The sequence below is a fragment of the Lissotriton vulgaris genome, chromosome 5 (assembly GCF_964263255.1).
Source record: "Lissotriton vulgaris chromosome 5, aLisVul1.2, whole genome shotgun sequence".
Lineage (NCBI taxonomy): Eukaryota > Metazoa > Chordata > Amphibia > Caudata > Salamandridae > Lissotriton > Lissotriton vulgaris.
This window is the reverse complement of record NC_141693.1, coordinates 2,021,090,317-2,021,111,762: the sequence shown is the minus strand read 5'-3', so window position 1 is coordinate 2,021,111,762 and position 21,446 is coordinate 2,021,090,317. Positions and strand designations below refer to the sequence as shown.

Below are 21,446 nucleotides of genomic sequence, written 5' to 3'. Positions count from 1 at the left end.
TATAAATGCAATGGTTGATTGATTGATTGATTGATTGACAGGCATATGGATCAAGGTGCGACTTTGGCCTGGGGCCCCTCCTATGGCAGAGATGGCTGTTGGCTTTGTGGGGCCCCATTGTGGGGTCACCGCAGACCTAATCTGGAGGATGGCGCCCGAGATTTCAATGTTCGTTGCGTGAAACAGGTAGAGCTTCCACTGCCGAGACTGTACCTGCTTTAGTGTTCTCCCAGATTTAGAGGCCCGGCACGTGGGAAAGTACTGCCTCACTGGGGGAGCAAGAGTAGTGTGCTGGAGGAAGACAGCAATGCCCCGCATTTACATGGGGGCAGTAGTGCCTCACTGGGGGAAGAGTGGTGCACTAGATGACGACAGAGATACACCGCATTTACATGGGAGAGCAGTGCCTCAGTGGTGAAAGAATGGCGCAAGAGTGGTGCACTGGAGGAAGACAGCAATGCACTGCACTTACATGAGGAGAGTGGTACCTCACAGAGAAGAGCGGTGCACTGGAGGAAGACAATAATGTACTACATTTACATGGGGACAGTAGTAACTCACTGGGGGGGTGGGGTGGACAAGAGTGGTGCACTGGAGGAAGACTAATGCCCGGCATTTACATGGGGAGAGTGGTACCTCACAGAGACGAGTGGTGCACTGGAGGAAGAAAGCAATGCACTGCACTTACATGAGGAGAGTGGTACCTCACAGAGAAGAGCGGTGCACTGGAGGAAGACAGCAATGCACTGCATTTACATGGGGACAGTAGTGCCTCACTGGGGGGTGGGGTGGAAAAGAGTGGTGCACTGGAGGAAGACAGCAATGCACTGCATTTACATTGGGAGAGTAGTACCTCACAGAGAAGAGTGGTGCACTGGAGGAAGACAGCAATGCACTGCATTTACATGGGGACAGTAGTGCCTCACTGGGGGGGTGGGGTGGAAAAGAGTGGTGCACTGGAGGAAGACAGCAATGCACTGCATTTACATTGGGAGAGTAGTACCTCACAGAGAAGAGTGGTGCACTGGAGGAAGACAGCAATGCACTGCATTTACATGGGGAGAGTAGTACCTCACAGAGAAGAGTGGTGCACTGGAGGAAGACAGCAATGCACAGCATTTACATTGGGAGAGTAGTACCTCACAGAGACGAGTGGTGCACTAGAGGAAGACAGCAATGCACTGCATTTAATAGGGGAAGTACAACTTCACTGGGAGAAGAGTGGTGTACTGCATTTACACAGGCAGAGTAGTGCCTCACTGGGGGAAGAGTGGTGCACTAGATGAAGACCGCGATGCACCACATTTACATGGGAGAGCAGTGCCTCAGTGCTGGAACAATGATGCACTGGAGGAAGACAATAATAAACTGCATTTACAGAAAAGTAGTGTCTCACTGGGAGAAGAATGGTGTACTGCAGAAAGAGTAATGCACTGCAGTGACATGGTGAGAGTAGTGGCTCACGGGGGCGGGGGGGGGGGGGAAGAGTGGTATACTGAAGGAACAAAGTAAAGCACACCATTTATATGGGGAGGGGAGTGCCTCACGGTGGGAAGAGCGTTGCAGTGAATGCACTGCTGATACATGGATAGAGTGGTACCTCACTGGCGAAGAGTGGTGTATTAGATGAAGGCAATAATAAACTTCTTCTCCCAATAAATGCAGTGATTCTAACTGGGGAAGAGTTGTGCACCGAAGGAAGACAGTAATGCACTGCATTTACATGGAGAGAGTAATGACTCACTGGGGATGAGGGAATGGTGCAATGGAGGAAGAAAGTAATGCAAAGCATTTACTGGGGTACGTAATAACTCACGGGGGAAGAATGGTGCACTGGAGGAAGACAGTAATACAGTGCATAGCTATAGAAGAGTAGTGCCTCACTAAGGAAAGAGACTTACACACGGGTATGGGAATACTGCTACACCACAGGGTAGCCTACTGGTGGAGGACAGTAATTAACTACTGGAGGGGAGTATTGTGTCACTATGGTTAGAGTAGAGCCCAACTGGAGATGGGAGACAGATACTGGTACTCTGTTGGGGCAGAACAATGAGTCACCTTCGACAAGCCTGTCCAATAGCATTGTAAGATGTTTGCCAACACCAGCTTGCAATGTTCCTTGGCTTCCTCTCAGAGGATGTGAGCCACAGGCCGAGGGGGTGGCTTAATATGTGCCAAGAACTTTATGAATATTTTAATCAACATGGGCTTGAAGAGAGGGAGCCAAAGCGAGGGCGGGGAATAGGATATTTGGGGACTGAGGTTACAGGGGAGTGAATACGAAGACCCTCAAATAGCCCTGGAGTGCTGCCTCAGCCTGGCATGTGGCATGACGATCTGCAATAAGTGTGGGTGCCTCACTGTTCTTTACTGGTACCAGCTGAAGCTCGATCACAAGCCCAGCTCGTACCACAGGTACTTTTTTTTACTTCATATGTGTAAAACAGGACAGTCATACAGAACAGAGACCGACTAAAATAAACAACAGATTTTACACACAAATGCACATTTACTAACTGTTGAGCACCATGGGCAGTGGGAGTGAACTGCACACCTGAGTGGCCAAACAGTGGAAGAGCGGGTAAAGCTGTTAACTTTTCCTTATTCCCAGCGTTTGTAGTCTGAGAAGGGCGCATTTGTGCCTATGATCTGAAGTGGCAGATACTTTAGTTTGTAAATACAGTAGAAGCACTGCACCTAGCCTTAAGTACGTGCCAGTAGCTCCTAAACATGGATCGCCCTGATCAAATCTGACTCGCCATAGCAAGTGAGCGAGTAGAATTCTCAGGGCCTGAGAAAACTTTTGGGCAGACTTAAAATTTAACACTTAGAAATGCAAATTATTTCCAGCCCTGGCTATAAGAGAGTCACTTTTGCCTAACTAGAGATCACTTTTTAACCTGCTGAATCTCCGTACACCCTTGCAGAGAAAGGACTAGACTAGATACAGAATCAGGGATGGTCTTCCTTTAAGAGGTTGAACCCAAAACCATAGAACTGAGAAGATTCATGCTGCTTTATATTCCAAAAAGATAGACTGCATTGTACATTGCTCCACTAGAGCCTGTGACCCTGCGCGGGAGGTAGCCATGAGCTGCCTACTACCACTAAGTCCAACTGACGTCAAAGAGAGCACTTGACAGCTCAGACCAAACCAATGCTTAAATCTTAAGAGTTTCCTACTCTCCAAAGTACTGCATGCACAAGGCAGGCATGTGAACTTGCTCAAGGTGCCTGAGAGGTGACGTTCCAGATGTGAGCCCAAGCACTCCTCAACAAGTGGCCCCACAAGTGGTACCACGTAATGGCCCATCACCGGATAAGCTCTTTAAGACCCATTACAAAGCTGCACCTGAGAGCTAGCAACCTCAAAGTGAAAAGCCACAAAAAAGTCAGCAACAGGAACCCTCTGGCACCACATGTTTAGCACTAGTGTAAATGATTGTACAACTCAAGGACAAGTTACATCATCCATTCTACCTATGCCTAATTTGTGAAATAGTAAGGGCGTTGGAATGGGTAAATACAATGTCAATGAATACCAGGATATGTGCAGGCTTGACAACTGCAATATCAGTAAATGCAATGTCAATGTATGCCATAATCTATGCCCTTACAACTGTGTCGATACCTGTAGCAATGATGTCAATGCATGCCGTAATCTATGCCCTTACGACCATGTCGATACCTGTAGAAATGATGTCAATGCATGCCATAATCTATGCCCGTACAACCGTGTTGATACCTGTAGCAATGATGTCAATGCATGCCGTAATCTATGCCCTTACAACCGTGTCGATACCTGTAGCAATGATGTCAATGCATGCCATAAACTATGCCCTTACAACCGTGTTGATACCTGTAGCAATGATATCAATGTATGTCATAATCTATGCCCTTACAACCGTGTCGATACCTGTAGCAATGATGTCAATGCATGACGTAATCTATGCCCGTACAACCGTGTTGATACCTGTAGCAGTGATGTCAATGCATGCCATTATCTATGCCCTTACAACCATGTTGATTCCTATAGAAATTATGTCAATGCATGACGTAATCTATGCTCTAACAACTGTGTCGATACCGGCAGCAATGATGTCAATTATGCCATCTATGCCCTTACAACTGTGTCGATACCTGTAGCAATGATGTCAATGCATGACGTAATCTATGCTCTAACAACTGTGTCGATACCGGCAGCAATGATGTCAATGTATGCCATTATCTATGCCTGTACAACCGTGTCAATACCTGTAGCAACGATGTCAATGCATGCCATAATCTATGCCCTTACAACCGTGTCGATACCTGTAGCAATGATGTCAATGTATGCCATTATCTATGCCTGTACAACCGTGTCAATACCTGTAGCAATGATGTCAATGCATGCCATAAACTATGCCCTTACAACCGTGTCGATACCTGTAGCAATGATGTCAATGTATGCCATTATCTATGCCCTTACAACCGTGTTGATACCTGTAGCAAAGATGTCAATGCATGCCATAAACTATGCCCTTACAATACCTGTAGCAATGATGTCAATGTATGCCATTATCTATGCCTGTACAACCATGTCAATACCTGTAGCAAAGATGTCAATGCATGCCATAAACTATGCCCTTACAACTGTGTCGATACCTGTAGCAATGATGTCAATGCATGCCGTAATCTATGCCCTTACAACCGTGTTGATACCTGTAGCAATGATGTCAATGTATGCCATTATCTATGCCCTTACAAACGTGTCGATACCTGTAGCAATGATGTCAATGCATGCCATAAACTATGCCCTTACAACCGTGTCGATACCTGTAGCAATGATGTCAATTATGCCATCTATGCCCTTACAACCTGGTTGATACTTGTAGCAATGATGTCAATGTATGCCATTATCTATGCCCTTACAACCGTGTCGATACCTGTTGCATCGATGTCAATGCATGCCATAAACTATGCCCTTACAACCGTGTCGATACCTGTAGCAATGATGTCAATGCATGCCATAAACTATGCCCTTACAACCGTGTCGATACCTGTAGCAATGATGTCAATGTATGCCATTATCTATGCCCTTACAACCGTGTTGATACCTGTAGCAAAGATGTCAATGCATGCCATAAACTATGCCCTTACAATACCTGTAGCAATGATGTCAATGCATGCCATAAACTATGCCCTTACAACCGTGTCGATACCTGTAGCAATGATGTCAATGTATGCCATTATCTATGCCTGTACAACCGTGTTGATACCTGTAGCAATGATGTCAATGTATGCCATTATCTATGCCTGTACAACCGTGTCGATACCTGCAGCAATGATGTCAATGTATGCCATAATCTATGCCTGTACAACCGTGTCAATACCTGTAGCAATGATGTAAATGCATGCCATAATCTATGCCCTTACAACCGTGTCGATACCTGTAGCAATGATGTCAATGCATGCCGTAATCTATGCTCTAACAACTGTGTTGATACCTGTAGCAATAATGTCAATGTATGCCATAATCTATGCCCTTACAACCGGGTCGATACCTGTAGCAATTATGTCAATGCATGCCATAAACTATGCCCTTACAACCGTGTCGATACCTGTAGCAATGATGTCAATTATGCCATCTATGCCCTTACAACCGTGTTGATACTTGTAGCAATGATGTCAATGTATGCCATTATCTATGCCCTTACAACCGTGTCGATACCTGTAACAATTATGTCAATGCATGCCATAAACTATGCCCTTACAACCGTGTCGATAGCAATGATGTCAATGTATGCCATCTATGCCCTTACAACCGTGTTGATACCTGTAGCAATGATGTCAATGTATGCCATCTATGCCCTTACAACTGTGTTCATACCTGTAGCAATGATGTCAATGTATGCCATCTATGCCCTTACAACCGTGTTGATCCCTGTAGCAATTATGTCAATGTATGCCATTATCTATGCCTGTAGAACCGTGTCAATACCTGTAGCAATGATGTCAATGCATGCCATAATCCATGCACGAGCGTCAATGCGGTTACTAGTAAAAACAATGTTGATGTGCGCTATGATCTAGGCTTGAATAACTATGTAAATGTCAGTAAAGACAATATGAAAGAATACTATGACAACTGTACATACGTTAAGAATGTTGATAAAAATGATAGAGTATCATTGCAGTCGGATTTATCCAAGGTGACCTCTCATCAACCCTGAGTCAGAGATACATGGCCAGTCAGGTCCTGTGACCCACACCCACACCAATCGAATGACAGGTCACAGATGGGGTCTCTCTTAACCCAAGACAAATGCTCACACAGGGAAAACCTTGATTGATTCCAGAGATATATAGTTGCACCACCAACAGGTCCGAGGAAATTGGCCCCAATAAAATGCGTTTGGCCAAAGGATCGAGTTCCCCAAAAATACAGCAAAGCTAGATACCACATGTAGATAGGAACGCTCAACCAATCAGGACACAACATGCACACCGCACGTAGTGATCACGCGTTCCTAATGCCTAACATATGGACACATACACACAGGCCCACACTAGCTCTCCCCAAGGTAAAGAGCTGTGAACAAAATTCCAGCCATTTCCCTGCAGGGTCCTTTGGGGTATACACACATGACCATCATACCACCTCCAGTAAAATTAGCAACGCCCAAAAACACACGTAGCCGCCAGCCGGGACCCGCACATACCAGCCTTAAACCAGCCCAATGATTCTTGATCCTTCCAGAAGAAGGATGTAACCCAGTGGCTCAGTCCAATTAGAGAACAGCCTCGTTTCACGCCACGTGCAGAGACCTGAGGGATGCGCACGTGTCAACGGAAATATTAGCCCAAACTACAAAATTCCATTTCCCCTCACAATAGAACGCAGAAGGACACCCCTGTCCCGATCAAAACATCACACCTTCAAACGAAGTAGCCCACAGGAAAAGAGTTCTGTCCCCACTGTAGCTAGGAGAGGGGTGAACCCAAAAATAAAACTTAAAAACTCACCATCCTCCTAAAATGTTAGCACTTCCTCTTCAGCACCCCATTAGGGAAGATTTGCTCACAGTTAAACCATCAAGCACATTGGCAAAATGTAAATGCAAGTATGTCTCAGACTACTGTCCATCAATGTGTTTTTTCCAAGCTAACCTACAACCCGCAGCTCTTATCCTGCAGGTCTGTGATTGCGCCGAAACTGCACCAACACTGCTGCAGCCCGCCATTCCATCGACCAAAGCTTTCAAAAGGACTTTCTTTCACAAGGCCAATCGCTCAAGTAACACAAAGAACCACTTGACTTTTTGCAACAACCCTTTGAGAGACATTTTTTGCACTGTACCAAGACAAGACACCTCTGGGTGCTCAGACGACAGACATCTCACCCGAAGACAGCACTAGGGCGCTCGACCTCGGACCTGGGGATCTGGGTTCGAGTCTCGGTAACGACGCCAAAACCTCCTGTGATTCTGGGCAAATCACTTAATCTCCCCGTGCCTAAAATGAATGTGTACAAAAGGGGGTGGTGATGGACGGAGCATCTGAATCAATCAAACACTCACACCCAGTCAAAAGATCTGGGTTTAATCCATCACCGTTCTTTAGCCCACTCTGCCACCCCAGTTCAGACATGTCTATATGCAAATCAGTCTGACCCTGTGCCTCATGGGAACAGTTTAGCCCGAACTGCCAAGCCATGTCTTCCCTGGACCGGAAACAAGCTTCCGAGGACCGGTTTCTGGCATTCCAGCTGTCTTCAGCCCAGCTTGCTTGAATCCAGTGGCAAAGTGAGCAAGGGACTCACGTCTGAGCATACCCTGCCACACTTATGGCGGCCAAAAGCAGTACAAAAGGGGGTGGTGATGGACGGAGCATCTGAATCAATCAAACACTCACACCCAGTCAAAAGATCTGGGTTTAATCCATCACCGTTCTTTAGCCCACTCTGCCACCCCAGTTCAGACATGTGTATATGCAAATCAGTCTGACCCTGTGCCTCATGGGAACAGTCCAGCCCGAACTGCCAAGCCATGTCTTCCCTGGACCGGAAACAAGCTTCCGAGGACCGGTTTCTGGCATTCCAGCTGTCTTCAGCCCGGCTTGCTTGAATCCAGTGGCAAAGTGAGCAAGGGACTCACGTCTGAGCATACCCTGCCACACTTATGGAGGCCAAAAGCAGTACAAAAGGGGGTGTGGTTTTTCCATTTGTCACCCCGAGTGGGATGGGTATGCTCAGACGTGAGTCCCAAGCCATACACACCACTGGATTCAAGCAAGCCTTGTCTGAACTGGGGTGGTGTGGAGTGCAAAAAAACGATGGATTTAGGCCCAGATCTCTGTTCTGGGGTGAATGTATGACATTGTTCTGCATTCTGTCCATCAACTGTGGTTTTTGCATTTGTCACCCCGAGTGGGATGGGTATGCTCAAACGTGAGTCCCATGCACTACACACCACTGGATTCAAGCAAGCCGGGCTGAAGACGGCTGGAATGCCAGAAATCGGTCCTCTGAAGCTTGTTTCCGGTCCAGGGAAGGCATGGCTTGGCAGTTCGGGCTGGACTGTTCCCATGAGGCACAGGGTCAGACTGATTTGCATATTGCCATATCTGAACTGGGGTGGTGTGGAGTGCAAAAAAACGATGGATTTAGGCCCAGATCTCTGTACTGGGGTGAATGTATGACATTGTTCTGCATTCTGTCCATCAACTGTGGTTTTTGCATTTTAAAATGAACGTGTGTCCTCATGTAACGTCGGTTCGGGTCTAGTTCGAGCTATATAAAACTCTGCAAAAAAAAATTTTAAGTAACTAATTGTTTTATTTCTGAACACGTTCTATTTAGCCAGGGTGCTCTCGAGCCCTTCCGGAGTTAGGTGAATGACTAATATAAATTCTTCTTCTACATTCTTGCAACGAATGCGCAGACACCTCTTTCACCTCACATACAGCTACACATAACCAGACAATAGTATTCCTCACGCACTACATAGAGCACTCCTACACAACATTTGGTACCAACATATGACCACCGTAGGCACTCAAATTATGAACAGATCAGGTTATGTATATTCACCGATTCCCCATGCCGTAGGCGAAGACAGGCTTTACGTATCCCAGGAGATAGCCCCTAAAACAGCAAAATGCCACGTCCATCTGAACCGATGTAGGATCGGGGCTAAGATCCAACCCCACAGAGTAGAACCCCACAGGGCAACAGTAAACATCGACCCATATGAGACCAACCCCACAGCACTGTATCTCTTCACCGAGCCTTGTGACAGCCAATCTGAGGCAGACAGGAGGCACAGAAGGGGCACCATCAAGAAAGACACTGTTTGGCCCCGGAACTTTGCCGAAAGGAAGTACCTGGAAGAAGCAAGACCACGGCACCCGTGCACAATAGGGCTCAAACATTTCACTCACAATGGACAAGCTATTGTTAGTGACTACTCGCACGTTCTGGCGAGCTGACAACAGGTGTTCTGCTTGCTCACAAAGTGAAAGAGCGGTAAAGATGCCTTTAAATCTTGTTATCTTGTCACATTTGCTGCTTTCAGAGACAGATGTCAAAAGTCCGTTTGTCTTTCAACATTAATTTTTCTTACTGTGACTGAAGTTAGAGGATTTTGTAGAGAGAACTGTGTGAGAAGGTGGCCTGATATGCAGTGGTCACTATTCTAGTGAACACTATGTATCAGTCCAGCAACCCTTATTGATGATTGGTTGTAAGTCAACCTTATAGACCAGCTATCCTAGTAGCGTGGATACGAGCAGTCTAAGGCTAAAGACTCGAGAGGGCGTGTTAAGCCAGCTGTTATACCACATATACCCCATGAACACCAAGTGAAAGGACACCACACAAGTGTTATGAAAATAAACAGTTATTTATTAAGAATCACAACAGCCCTGTACTCTTTATGAGGACAGGGTACTAAGCACAAACCAGAACTCTTACAAAAATACTTAAGTTAGCACAGTATATACAAATGCCCGAGGGGCACGGAAAACCATATACTTGAAAAGTGGAATGCGAAATTACTAGCAGGTAAGTACAGTACTAATAGGCTTTGGAATCGCTAGGACTTGACTATAGAATCGTTAGATTACTTCTAGGAGACCCAGGGGACTCGGGTGCAGTGTGTGCACTCTCACGCGAGATGCGGGACAAAGTCTATGGTAGCTAGAATTTGCAAAGTTAGTGTTCTCGGGCGAACCCGACCTGGTAGGGAGAAAACGAAAGTAGATTCTGACCCTTGGATAGTGAGGCTATGCTGGGGCACCGAAATGCCGAAGTTACCTAGCCCAGGGGCTGCAGCTGCATAGGACTCAAAAGACGTCGGGAATCCTCGTTGACGGACCAGGAGCCTGGAAGAAAGAAGTTGCTGGCAGGCGACCAGTGAGGAAAGTTCGGTGGATCCAAGCCTGGATCGATGGAAGATGACACCTGAAAGCAGAGGGGACCAAGTTCGAGACTACTAGCCAGTAGTCAGTGGGCACCAGGAGGGCACCGGATGGTAGCCACCTCGACAAGGCGTGTGGGTGACGCTGGGCTCGGAGATCTCACGGACCAGGAGGCGTTGTCGGCGACCAGGAAGGAGGATCGAGCTGTCCCACGAAGATAGAAGCTGTCGGCGTCGCTGGACCCAGGATTGGGCAACAAAGCCTTGGCAAATTCAAGCCCACGTGGTGGACCTAAAATGGCGTCTGGAGTGGACCAGGAGGGCCCGGGGGGCCTCTCTTGAGGAAGGAAGCAAGGGCCGGTCTGGAGCAACCAGACCAGCAGCAGTGATGTCGTCGGGCGTCGTTCAGAAGGCCACAAGCCAGCCGGCTAGTAGCCAAACAACGCGGTGCACAGCAAACAGAAGAAGGGCCCCACGCAGATCGTGGAGATGCAGGGAGGCTGATCTTGGGTGCTGGAGCTGCGCAGGGTTGGGGCTTCTCGGACCCCAAAGCACTCACCAGTGGAAGACTCGGTGGGCTTGTTGTAAAGAAGTCGTGCAGTCTTGGCGATCGTCGGTCCCTCGAGGTCTCGTCGCACTCACGGTTCTCAGCTTTGCTGTAGAGGTGAGTAGAGGTCAGAGGTGCCAGGGAAGCCGGGTCTCGTCGAGCTGGGTCGTCGGATTCGTGATGAAGGACTTGCAGCAGACCGCAGTGTTCTTTAGGATGGTGCCTGCGGATGCAGGGTGACTACTCCTTAGCCACAAGGGAGAATCTTGAGGAAGAAATCTTGAAGTCCTTTCGCAGAAAGTCGTGTCTTGATTCCAAAGATGATCTAATTTGAACAGGGGGCCCGCTCCCATCTTTATACTAAAAAAAAGGGGGCTGACCCGGTGACTAGGTCCTGCCTATGGGTGGGACCAGGAGGGGGGTGGTTACACCCCTCTGCCATGCCGGACTTTCCCCAGGCCAGGGGCTGGTGTGCCCCTGGAACTGGTTCTGACCGGCCTATGCGTAGTGAGCACCGGGGTGCCACTCAGCAGTCACCTTCCTGAAAAGCCCTGCCTACCCAGGATACACAAAACCATGTCTGGGACGTTGCTAGCACCGCCCCGGACAGGAAACCCTTTGTCCAAGCCTCCCTCGCTGGAAGGACTTCCAGCAGCAGGAGGTCAGACTCGTGTCTGTGGTGGCAGCATCCATTTTGTGGAGCTGAGGCTTCAGTTAACTTTAACCGGGGTTCACAGTTACATACATGTCGTGTCCCTCTAGAAGGGTGGAATGCTAACCCCGTCGCCAGAATTGGCGAGGGGTTAGTATTCCAATTCGTATGACACCTTACTCGACATGTTTTGATAAAGCAATACCAAAGTTAGCATTTAACCGCGAGGATTATAATGCACTTAAGAGTATATGGTATGCGATATCATGGAACAGCTATTAGGACTTGGTTCCGCAAGCTGCAGACAGGCTCAGCTCATGCCAGAGCACCATCTCACACGATTCCAAGCACTCTGCCTTCAGGATTGTCAAGGCCTGTCATAGGAGTGACTGATAGGAATCTGTGTGTCCATTTTAGGGTTAGGTATAGGTATACTACACCTACAGCAAAGGGTGATTACACGACTTTGCCCCAGCTGTCATGCAGCCAGTTGTGTCAAATTTAGGAGGCCAGCCAGGGGTGGCATAATACATGCTTCAGCCCTTGGCAGCCCTGGGTACACCCATGCCCTGAGTTACAGGGTCTGATAGGGTGGCCCAGTACCAATTGGAAATGCACCTAGGGTACATGGAATCCTGAGTTACAGGGTCTGATAGGGTGGCCCAGTACCAATTGGAAATGCACCTAGGGTACATGGAATCCATTTTACAGAGAGAGCAGTAGGCCTGGGGTCCTGATTGGCAGGGCCCCAGGTCGACTATGTCAAAAACCAGCTAAAACACAGGGCAAAAAGTTGGGGGCAACCATAGTCAGGAGGTACCTTCCTACAAACTGTGTGACAATTAAACTATGCAAAGCATGTGAAAAGAAAGGCTGTAAGATGTCAGGCTTTTTTGTAGCACAACAGTGAAATAGCTAATAAGCGAACTGTTCAAACATTGCAAGTATATTTCAGGAGTTATGAAGACTCCATTTGTAATTCTGTGGTAAAAAAAATAGTTTTATAGGATCGAAACAAATTGGAACACTTTACTTGGTGATGTGCGCATTTTAAATATTTTTGCTGAAACCCAATTTCCAAACATTGTTTATGTGCCATTATCATGAGAGGGGCAGTGTGCTGGTGTAAATAGCAGGTGTAAGCAGGAAGGGGGATGAGAGGGGCAGTGAGCTGGTGTAAAGAGTAGGGAGTGGGTACAGGTAGGAAGGGGTGATGAGAGGGGCAGTGAGCTGGTCTGAAGAGGAGGTCTGGTGGGAGGGGGAAAGGGTGTTGAGGGCAGTAGATTGGTGTAAATAGCAGGGGTGGGTGGAAGTAGGAAGGAAGGGGTAATGAGAGGGCAGTAGGCTGGTGTAAAGAGCAGGGTATGGGTGGAGGGTGGCAGGGGTGATGAGAGGGCACTGTAGGCTGGGTTAAAGAGCAGGGCAGGGTGGCATAGGTAGAAAGAGGGGCAGTGAGCCAGTGTAAAGAGCAGAGCTGGGTGGAGGGAGGCAGGGGTGATGGGACTGCAGTAGGCTGGTGTAAGGAGCAGGGTTGGGTGTGTTGTGATCATATCTAGGACCCTAATTCAATATTCCCGATTTATGCCCTTATGTGGTTATAACAAATCATACCTTTATAAAAGGCATAAAAATCAAATCCATATTTAGTAATAGCCAATACAAACCAAATACGGCAAGGCTACTTCCTTAGACTCCTAGAAAGTACAACGAGTTCTTTCAACAAACCAAACCTCCAACAACCTGGGAATTCCCCATGCTTTTATTTTGATGTGTCCTAGAACTCCTGCGAGCACTGAAAGAATGGCCAGTTCTTAGTGACAACTTTTATTGACGTCTTATGTCCAACCTTACGTCAAACACAGCACCTTCGAGGTATAAATATACCAGCGTTTGCCTTAAGCAACACACGGTGGTGTGAAGCAGAGCGGCTATCTACTTATCCGAAGCCCAGCTGATGCGAGTGCTGAAGGAAGCCGTCCCTCCTATTTTGACGCACTGAGAAAGACGCTGTCTTTTTCTCCTGCCGAGAAAACCAGTGTTTTCAGTCACCCTCGCGGGTTACTGGGAGATCGAGTCCTGAGAGCGAGATACAAGACCTCCTCCATTCTAAGACCAAGGTACGGAGCTGATTAGATCCTTAGAGAATTCTTGAGTCAGATTCTTGGCAAAAAATAACTTAACTTAAACTGCAGCTCACTTACTCCTTCCCACATACTAGGCTTAGGTTAGGTACATAGGGGTGGGTGTATTTAGAAGCACCAGTTGAGTACGTTTGTTACGTATGTAACTGTATATATTTTATACCTTTTAAGTATCATATGGCTCAGAAACCATATCAATGCTTTTACAGTATTATTTCATAATACTCCTTTTACTGTACGCACTTTACTTTATAACAAGTATTGCAATTGTGGCAATTCATTTCTCTTGCATGAGAAAGAAGACTGCTCAATAAAATAACACCTTTTATTGAAAATGCCCGTCTCTCTATTTCTCTGCACTCTGGTGAAACTAAGTATGCACGATTGACTGAGTGAAATAGCTATCTATTGTTTTCACACGACTCCAGAGATATACTCCTTATTCTGGGGGAGCAAAGTTGTCATGTTTATGCGGTTATCAGAGGCTGAATCCCTTCTTGTCTACTCAGGGAAGTTCACTCCTCCCTGTTCATTCGAGAAAGTTTCTAGTGACCTCTGAGCTAGCTGGCAAACCTAAATTAAGTCTAGCATATTCAATAGAGACCTAGTCGACCTCAGTCCTACGTCTGAACTATCGTTTATGTTATTCCAATGCGCAGAGCCTATTGGGAAAATAGGAACTACACTACAGGTGGAGGAAGGGGTGTTGAGATGGTAGCAGGCTGGTGTAAAGAGCTGAGGTGGAGGGAGGCAGGAGTGATGAGAGGGCAGTAGGCTGGTGTAAACAGAGGGGGTGGGTGGAGGGAGGCAGGGGTGATGAGAGGGCAGCAGGTTGGTGTAAAGAGCAGGGGTGTAGGAAGGCAGGAGTGATGAGAGGGCAGTAGGCTGGTGTAAAGAGCAGGGGTGGAGGGAGGCAGGAGTGATGAGAGGGCAGTAGGCTGGTGTAAACAGAGGGGGTGGGTGGAGGGAGGCAGGGGTGATGAGAGGGCAGTAGGCTGGTGTAAAGAGCAGGGGTGGAGGGAGGCAGGGTGATGAGAGGGCAGCAGGCTGGTGTAAAATGCAGGGTGGGTGGAGGGAGGCAGGGTGATGAGAGGGCAGTAGGCTGGTGTAAAGAGCAGGGTGGGTGGAGGGAGGCAGGGGTGATGAGAGGGCAGTAGGCTTGTGTAAACAGAGGGTGTGGGTGGAGGGAGGCAGGGTGTTGAGAGGGCAGTAGGCTGGTGTAAATAGCAGGGGTGGGTGGAGGGAGGAAGGGGTGATGAGAGGGCAGCAGGCTGGTGTGATGAAGTGGGCTGGGTGGAGGGAGGCAGGGGTGATGAGAGGGCAGTAGGCTGGTGTAAATAGCAGGGGTGGGTGGAGGGAGAAAGGGGTGATGAGAGGGCAGTAGGCTGGTGTAAAGAGCAGGGTGTGGGTGGAGGGAGGCAGGGGTGATGAGAGGGCAGTAGTTTGGTGTAAGGAGCAGGGGTGGGTAGAGGGAGGAAGGGGTGATGAGAGGGCAGCCGGCTGGTGTAAAGAGCAGGGGTGGGTGGAGGGAGGCAGGGGTGATGAGAGGGCAGTAGGCTGCTGTGATGAAGTGGGCTGGGTGGAGGGAGGCAGGGGTGATGAGAGGGCAGTAGGCTGGTGTAAACCGAGGGGGTGGAGGGAGTCAGGGGTGACGTGAGGGCAGTAGGCTGGTGTAAACAGAGGGGGTGGAGGGAGTCAGGGGTGATGTGAGGGCAGTAGGCTGGTGTAAACAGAGGGGTGGAGGGAGTCAGGGGTGATGTGAGGGCAGTAGGCTGGTGTAAACAGAGGGGGTGGGGGGAGGCAGGGGTGATGAGAGGGCAGTAGGCTGGTGTAAAGAGCAGGGTGGGTGGAGGGAGGCAGGGGTGATGAGAGGGCAGTAGGCTGCTGTGATGAAGTGGGCTGGGTGGAGGGAGGCAGGGGTGATGAGAGGGCAGTAGGCTGGTGTAAACATAGGGGGTGGAGGGAGTCAGGGGTGACGTGAGGGCAGTAGGCTGGTGTAAACAGAGGGGGTGGAGGGAGTCAGGGGTGATGTGAGGGGAGTAGGCTGGTGTAAACAGAGGGGTGGAGGGAGTCAGGGGTGATGTGAGGGCAGTAGGCTGGTGTAAACAGAGGGGGTGGGGGGAGGCAGGGGTGATGAGAGGGCAGTAGGCTGGTGTAAAGAGCAGGGTGGGTGGAGGGAGGCAGGGGTGATGAGAGGGCAGTAGGCTGGTGTAAACAGAGGGTGTGGGTGGGGGGAGGCAGGGGTAATGAGAGGGCAGCCGGCTGGTGTAAAGAGCAGGGGTGGGTGGAGGGAGGCAGGGGTGATGAGAGGGCAGCAGGCTGGTGTAAATAGCAGGGGTGGGTGGAGGGAGGAAGGGGTGATGAGAGGGCAGCAGGCTGGTGTAAATGGCAGGTGTGGGTGGGGGGAGGCAGGGGTGATGAGAGGGCAGTAGGCTGGTGTAAAGAGCAGGGGTGGGTGGAGGGAGGCAGGGGTGATGAGAGGGCAGTAGGCTGGTGTAAAGAGCAGGGCTGGGTGGAGGGAGGCAGGGGTGATGTGAGGGCAGTAGGCTGGTGTAAATAGAGAGGGTGGAGGGTGGCAGGGGTGAAGAGAGGGCAGTAGGCTGGTGTAAACAGAGAGGGTGGAGGGTGGCAGTGGTGAGGAGAGGGCAGTAGGCTGGTGTATAGAGCAGGGTGTGGGTGGAGGGAGGCAAAGGTGATGAGAGGGCAGTAGGCTGGTGTAAAAAGCAGGGGTGGGTGGAGGGAGGCAGGGGTGATGAGAGGGCAGCAGGCTGGTGTAAACAGAGGGTGTGTGTGGGGGAGGCAGGGGTGATGAGAGGGCAGCAGGCTGGTGTAAACAGAGGGTGTGGAGGGAGGCAGGGGTGATGAGAGGGCAGTAGGCTGGTGTAAATAGCAGGGGTAGGTGGAGGGAGGCAGGGGAGATGAGAGGGCAGTAGGCTGGTGTAAAGAGCAGGGGTAGGTGGAGGGAGGCAGGGGGGTGAGAGGTCAGTAGGCTGGTGTAAAGAGCAGGGGTGGGTGGAGGGAGGCAGGGTAATGAGAGGGCAGCAGGCTGGTGTAAACAGAGGGGGTGGAGGGAGGCAGGGGTGATGAGAGGGCAGTAGGCTGGTGTAAAGAGCAGGGGTGGGTGGAGGGAGGCAGGGGTGATGAGAGGGCAGTAGGCTGGTGTAAAGAGCAGGGCTGGGTGGAGGGAGGCAGGGGTGATGTGAGGGCAGTAGGCTAGTGTAAACAGAGAGGGTGGAGGGAGGCAGGGGTGATGAGAAGGCAGTAGGCTGGTGTAAACAGAGAGGGTGGAGAGAGGCAGGGGTGATGAGAGGGCAGTAGGCTGGTGTATAGAGCAGGGTGTGGGTGGAGGGAGGCAGGGGTGATGAGAGGGCAGTAGGCTGGTGTAAAGAGCAGGGGTGGGTGGAGGGAGGCAGGGGTGATGAGAGGGCAGTAGGCTGGTGTAAAGAGCAGGGCTGGGTGGAGGGAGGCAGGGGTGATGTGAGGGCAGTAGGCTGGTGTAAACAGAGAGGATGGAGGGAGGCAGGGGTGATGAGAAGGCAGTAGGCTGGTGTAAACAGAGAGGGGGAGGGAGGCAGGGGTGATGAGAGGGCAGTAGGCTGGTGTATAGAGCAGGGTGTGGGTGGAGGGAGGCAGGGGTGATGAGAGGGCAGCAGGCTGGTGTAAAGAGCAGGGTGTGGGTGGAGGGAGTCAGGGTGATGAGAGGGCAGCAGGCTGGTGTAAAGAGCAGGGGTGGAGGGAGGCAGGAGTGATGAGAGGGCAGTAGGCTGGTGTAAACAGAGGGTGTGGGTGGAGGGAGGCAGGGGTGATGAGAGGGCAGCAGGCTGGTGTAAACAGAGAGGGTGGAGGGAGGCAGGGGAGATGAGAGGGCAGTAGGCTGGTGTAAAGAGTAGGGGTGGAGGGAGGCAGGAGTGATGAGAGGGCAGTAGGCTGGTGTAAACAGAGGGGTGGGTGGAGGGAGGCAGGGGTGATGAGAGGGCAGCAGGCTGGTGTAAAGAGCAGGGGTGGGTGGAGGGAGGCAAGGGTGATGTGAGGGCAGTAGGCTGGTGTAAACAGAGGGTGTGGGTGGAGGGAGGCAGGGGTGATGAGAGGGCAGCAGGTTGGTGTAAAGAGCAGGGGTGGGTGAAGGGAGGCAGGGGTGATGAGAGGGCAGTAGGCTGGTGTAAACAGAGGGGTGGGTGGAGGGAGGCAGGGGTGATGAGAGGGCAGCAGGCTGGTGTAAAGAGCAGGGGTGGGTGGAGGGAGGCAAGGGTGATGTGAGGGCAGTAGGCTGGTGTAAACAGAGGGTGTGGGTGGAGGGAGGCAGGAGTGATGAGAGGGCAGTAGGCTGGTGTAAACAGATGGGTGGGTGGAGGGAGGCAGGGGTGATGAGAGGGCAGCAGGCTGGTGTAAAGAGCAGGGGTGGGTGGAGGGAGGCAGGAGTGATGAGAGGGCAGTAGGCTGATGTAAAGAGCAGGGGTGGGGGGAGGCAGGGGCAGGGGTGATGAGAGGGCAGTAGGCTGGTGTAAACAGAGAGGGTGGCAGTGGTGAAGAGAGGGCAGTAGGCTGGTGTAAAGAGCAGGGGTGGGGGGAGGCAGGGGTGATGAGAGGGCAGTAGGCTGATGTAAAGAGCAGGGGTGGGGGGAGGCAGGGGTGATGAGAGGGCAGTAGGCTGGTGTAAACAGAGAGGGTGGCAGTGGTGAAGAGAGGGCAGTAGGCTGGTGTAAAGAGCAGGGGTGGGGGGAGGCAGGGGTGATGAGAGGGCAGTAGGCTGATGTAAAGAGCAGGGGTGGGGGGAGGCAGGGGTGATGAGAGGGCAGTAGGCTGGTGTAAACAGAGAGGGTGGCAGTGGTGAAGAGAGGGCAGTAGGCTGGTGTAAAGAGCAGGGGTGGGTGAAGGGAGCAGATGGATGGAGAGAGGACAAGCGCAGAGGAGGAGGGATGGGATGGGCTGGAGAAGAGGGCAGGCCCCAGGCCCCTGCCGGGCCCCTCACCTGCACGGCGCGGGAGAAGAAGACCCCGGCATCCGATGCCAGCTTCTTGACGTTGAAGTCCATGACTGCTGGGGACCGCAGCTGCTGACAGGCGCTACTGCCTGATGCTGCCGTCTCCTCCCCTCTATGCTCCTCCTGCTCCGCCTCCTGGCTGCTGGTCCTCTGCCTCCTCCCTCCGCCTCCAGGTCCTCCTGCCTCCTCCCCCCGGCCGCTGGTCCTCCTCCCCCGGCTGCTGGTCCTCTGCCTCCTCCCCTCTCACCGCCCCCACCCAGAGGTAACTCTGCACCAACCTCCACTTCCGGGTGGAGACAAACGATGGGGCGACGCAGAATTTCGGAACACAGACTTTACTTTTGGAAACCAATTAGATTCATCGTTAGTGTCATTGTATACAAGATGGTCCAATCGGAGAGAAGGACACAGCGAACGAGCCATCACTTTGACAGACAAGTGAGTGAACTTCTTTCGCTACAGCGGCAGGTGGGGAAAGCTGTCGCGTGCAGCCAATGGCGAGGCAACCAAGGGGAAAGCACGGCCCTAGCGCTGCTAAGTCCAGCCAATGAGAAGGCGGCTATGCGCAGGCTCCGCCCCTACTGTGAGAGGATGGAAATGGAGGCTCTGGCGCAGCGTCAGCCGCCGGTCAGACAAGATGGTCGCCTCGGGGGTCGGGGCCAGAGCTGGCAGGACTCTGAGGGCGGGCGGCCTGTTCACCGGGGGCCGTCTCCAGCGCCGAGGACCCCGCACGGGCCCTGGTCCGTCTCATGGGGCCCTGGGCCTCGCCGCTGAGCCATCAGGTGACCGGGGCCCGCCTCACGCTGCAGCAGCCGTGCCCAGCTCTGTCCGCAGGCTGTGCTGCCGCCTGACCCTCCAGTGGAATGACGAGGAGGCCACGACCACCGGCAAGGAAGGGAAGGGCTGGTGGGCTCAGCCCAGGACTGCTGGAGGCCACACATGGCCTGGCTGAAGCAAAGAGAGCGCCCCCCCCTCAGAACCGAGGGGGCAGGGTCCCAGGTACAGGCCAATAATTCAAATACCCCAGGTACAAAGCAATAACAAGCATTTGCAATAGGTCTTGCATTTACGCTAGTTTGAGCTATTGGCATTGTAAATGACAATACCTTTTATTTATGTTTTGTTTTTTTAAAACATAAAGAAAAGGCTGTCATTTACAATGCTTATACTCTCACATATGTGAGACCTAATGCATTCCAAATGCCTGTTTAGAGAGGAATGGGACGGAGAGGCTTGCCACCAGTGGAAAAGGGAGCCCAGCCTGTTTGTTTAGCGTGCCAGCTATAACAAGTCCAAGGCAGCGCTTGCTGCCTAGTGTTGTCTGGCACCCACGCACAGCAGTGCCATTCAGTGGCTCTGACCACTGGAAACCTGCCTGACAGTCCCCACTGCTCTGAACACTGCAAGCATGTTGCCAAAGTGTAGCTAGGGGCTGTGCCACGGTGCCCAGAGGTAGGTCAGTCTGCCAGGATAACCTGAGCCGACCCAAGAGACTCCAAGTGTCATAAATAGAGTGTCCGGTGCCCCCGAAGGTTCTTGGTCTTCCAGGACTCAGATTAGGCCCAGGACCCTCCTACCTGGGGTTTACACACAGACAAAGACTTCGTCTGACCTGCAAAAACCTTGAAATCGGGAATTCTGTTACCAAGGAAGCAGAGCACCAGTCCGAAATTACCCCACTTCACCAAATGATTTTATCTCCCCGTGACCCAGTTACATCATCTAGCCATATCTGGAGGCCAGCATGCCGCTTCAAAAATGTCAATGTTAAGCGCTAAACAGAGAGGTCTTTTATTCTGACAGGAAATTTTTGTTCCGTTTTTGGTGGAGGAAGGGCGTCTGCCTCCACACTACCTTCTATAAATCTTTTGTTTACAGACATGGGAATACAAAGTAGTAAATGGGTCACTGGGCAAGTTAAATACAAGAATGCGTTCACATATGCTGTATTCTGTGAACTTGTTTTTACAACAAAAGACTTTTCGTTCACATGCACATTTGAGTTGGTAAGGTGTCGAGGGGGGTGGGGGTGGTAGGGGTTTCAACACAGACCTGGCCTTCTGTCACTGCGTCTTGGTTCTTAAGGGATCAACAAGTAACTCATCCTTAGGGCAGTATGAACGGAGCTAAGGGCAGTTTACTATATCTACGATACCTTTCTGAGACCCAGGTTGACTCTGCCCCCTCCCAAATCATTTCCCCTCCAGACTGACCGTGCTGCATTTGTTAACGCATTCTAAGTGGACAGAGAACGGCAGGACAGACACTTCATCACATGTTTCCATCGTCTCGTCTTACGCTGAATACTTGACCTACATATAGGAACACCTTTTTAGCCAAGCTCTCCCAGAACCTGGGATGGTTCTTTTAACAAGCTGTCAACACGTTGGACGGCTCCGGTGGCGCCTGAGGGATATGGCGACAGGAGGACACAACGCTGTCCTGTGATCCGGAAACAAGCTGTCTCCATTGTGGAAAAAAATAGTGTCTACTGATTAATTAAGGAGACCGTGTAAGGCTAAAAGTAAAACTTCCAGTCCGGATGGGCTGTCCAAAAAGGAGATCGGGCGGTAACCAAAAAGCCTCCTTTTCAATGGGAGGCCACCGTTTAGCATAAACGCTGATGCCAGCCAATCAAAAAGATGGGCGTGGCATCAACTCAACTTCCAAAAAATCCAGATTACAAGAAGCCTCGCAGAGTGAGCAGTGCATGCGCGCTGCAACG

At 50.8% G+C, this 21,446-nt stretch overlaps 1 protein-coding gene across 6 annotated transcripts in view; it reads right to left on the bottom strand.

The window, feature by feature from the left end:
• Positions 1-18,851, bottom strand: part of SH3GLB2 (SH3 domain containing GRB2 like, endophilin B2) — a 260,034-nt gene extending 241,183 nt beyond the window's left edge. For all 6 annotated transcript variants that reach the window (XM_086924853.1, XM_086924854.1, XM_086924855.1 and 3 more), the window contains exon 1: positions 18,710-18,851. In XM_086924853.1, the coding sequence (XP_086780979.1) occupies positions 18,710-18,772 (63 nt within the window). In that variant the 5' untranslated portion in view covers positions 18,773-18,851. The remainder of the gene's footprint in view (positions 1-18,709) is intronic.
• Between the last annotated feature and the right edge of the window lie 2,595 nt (positions 18,852-21,446).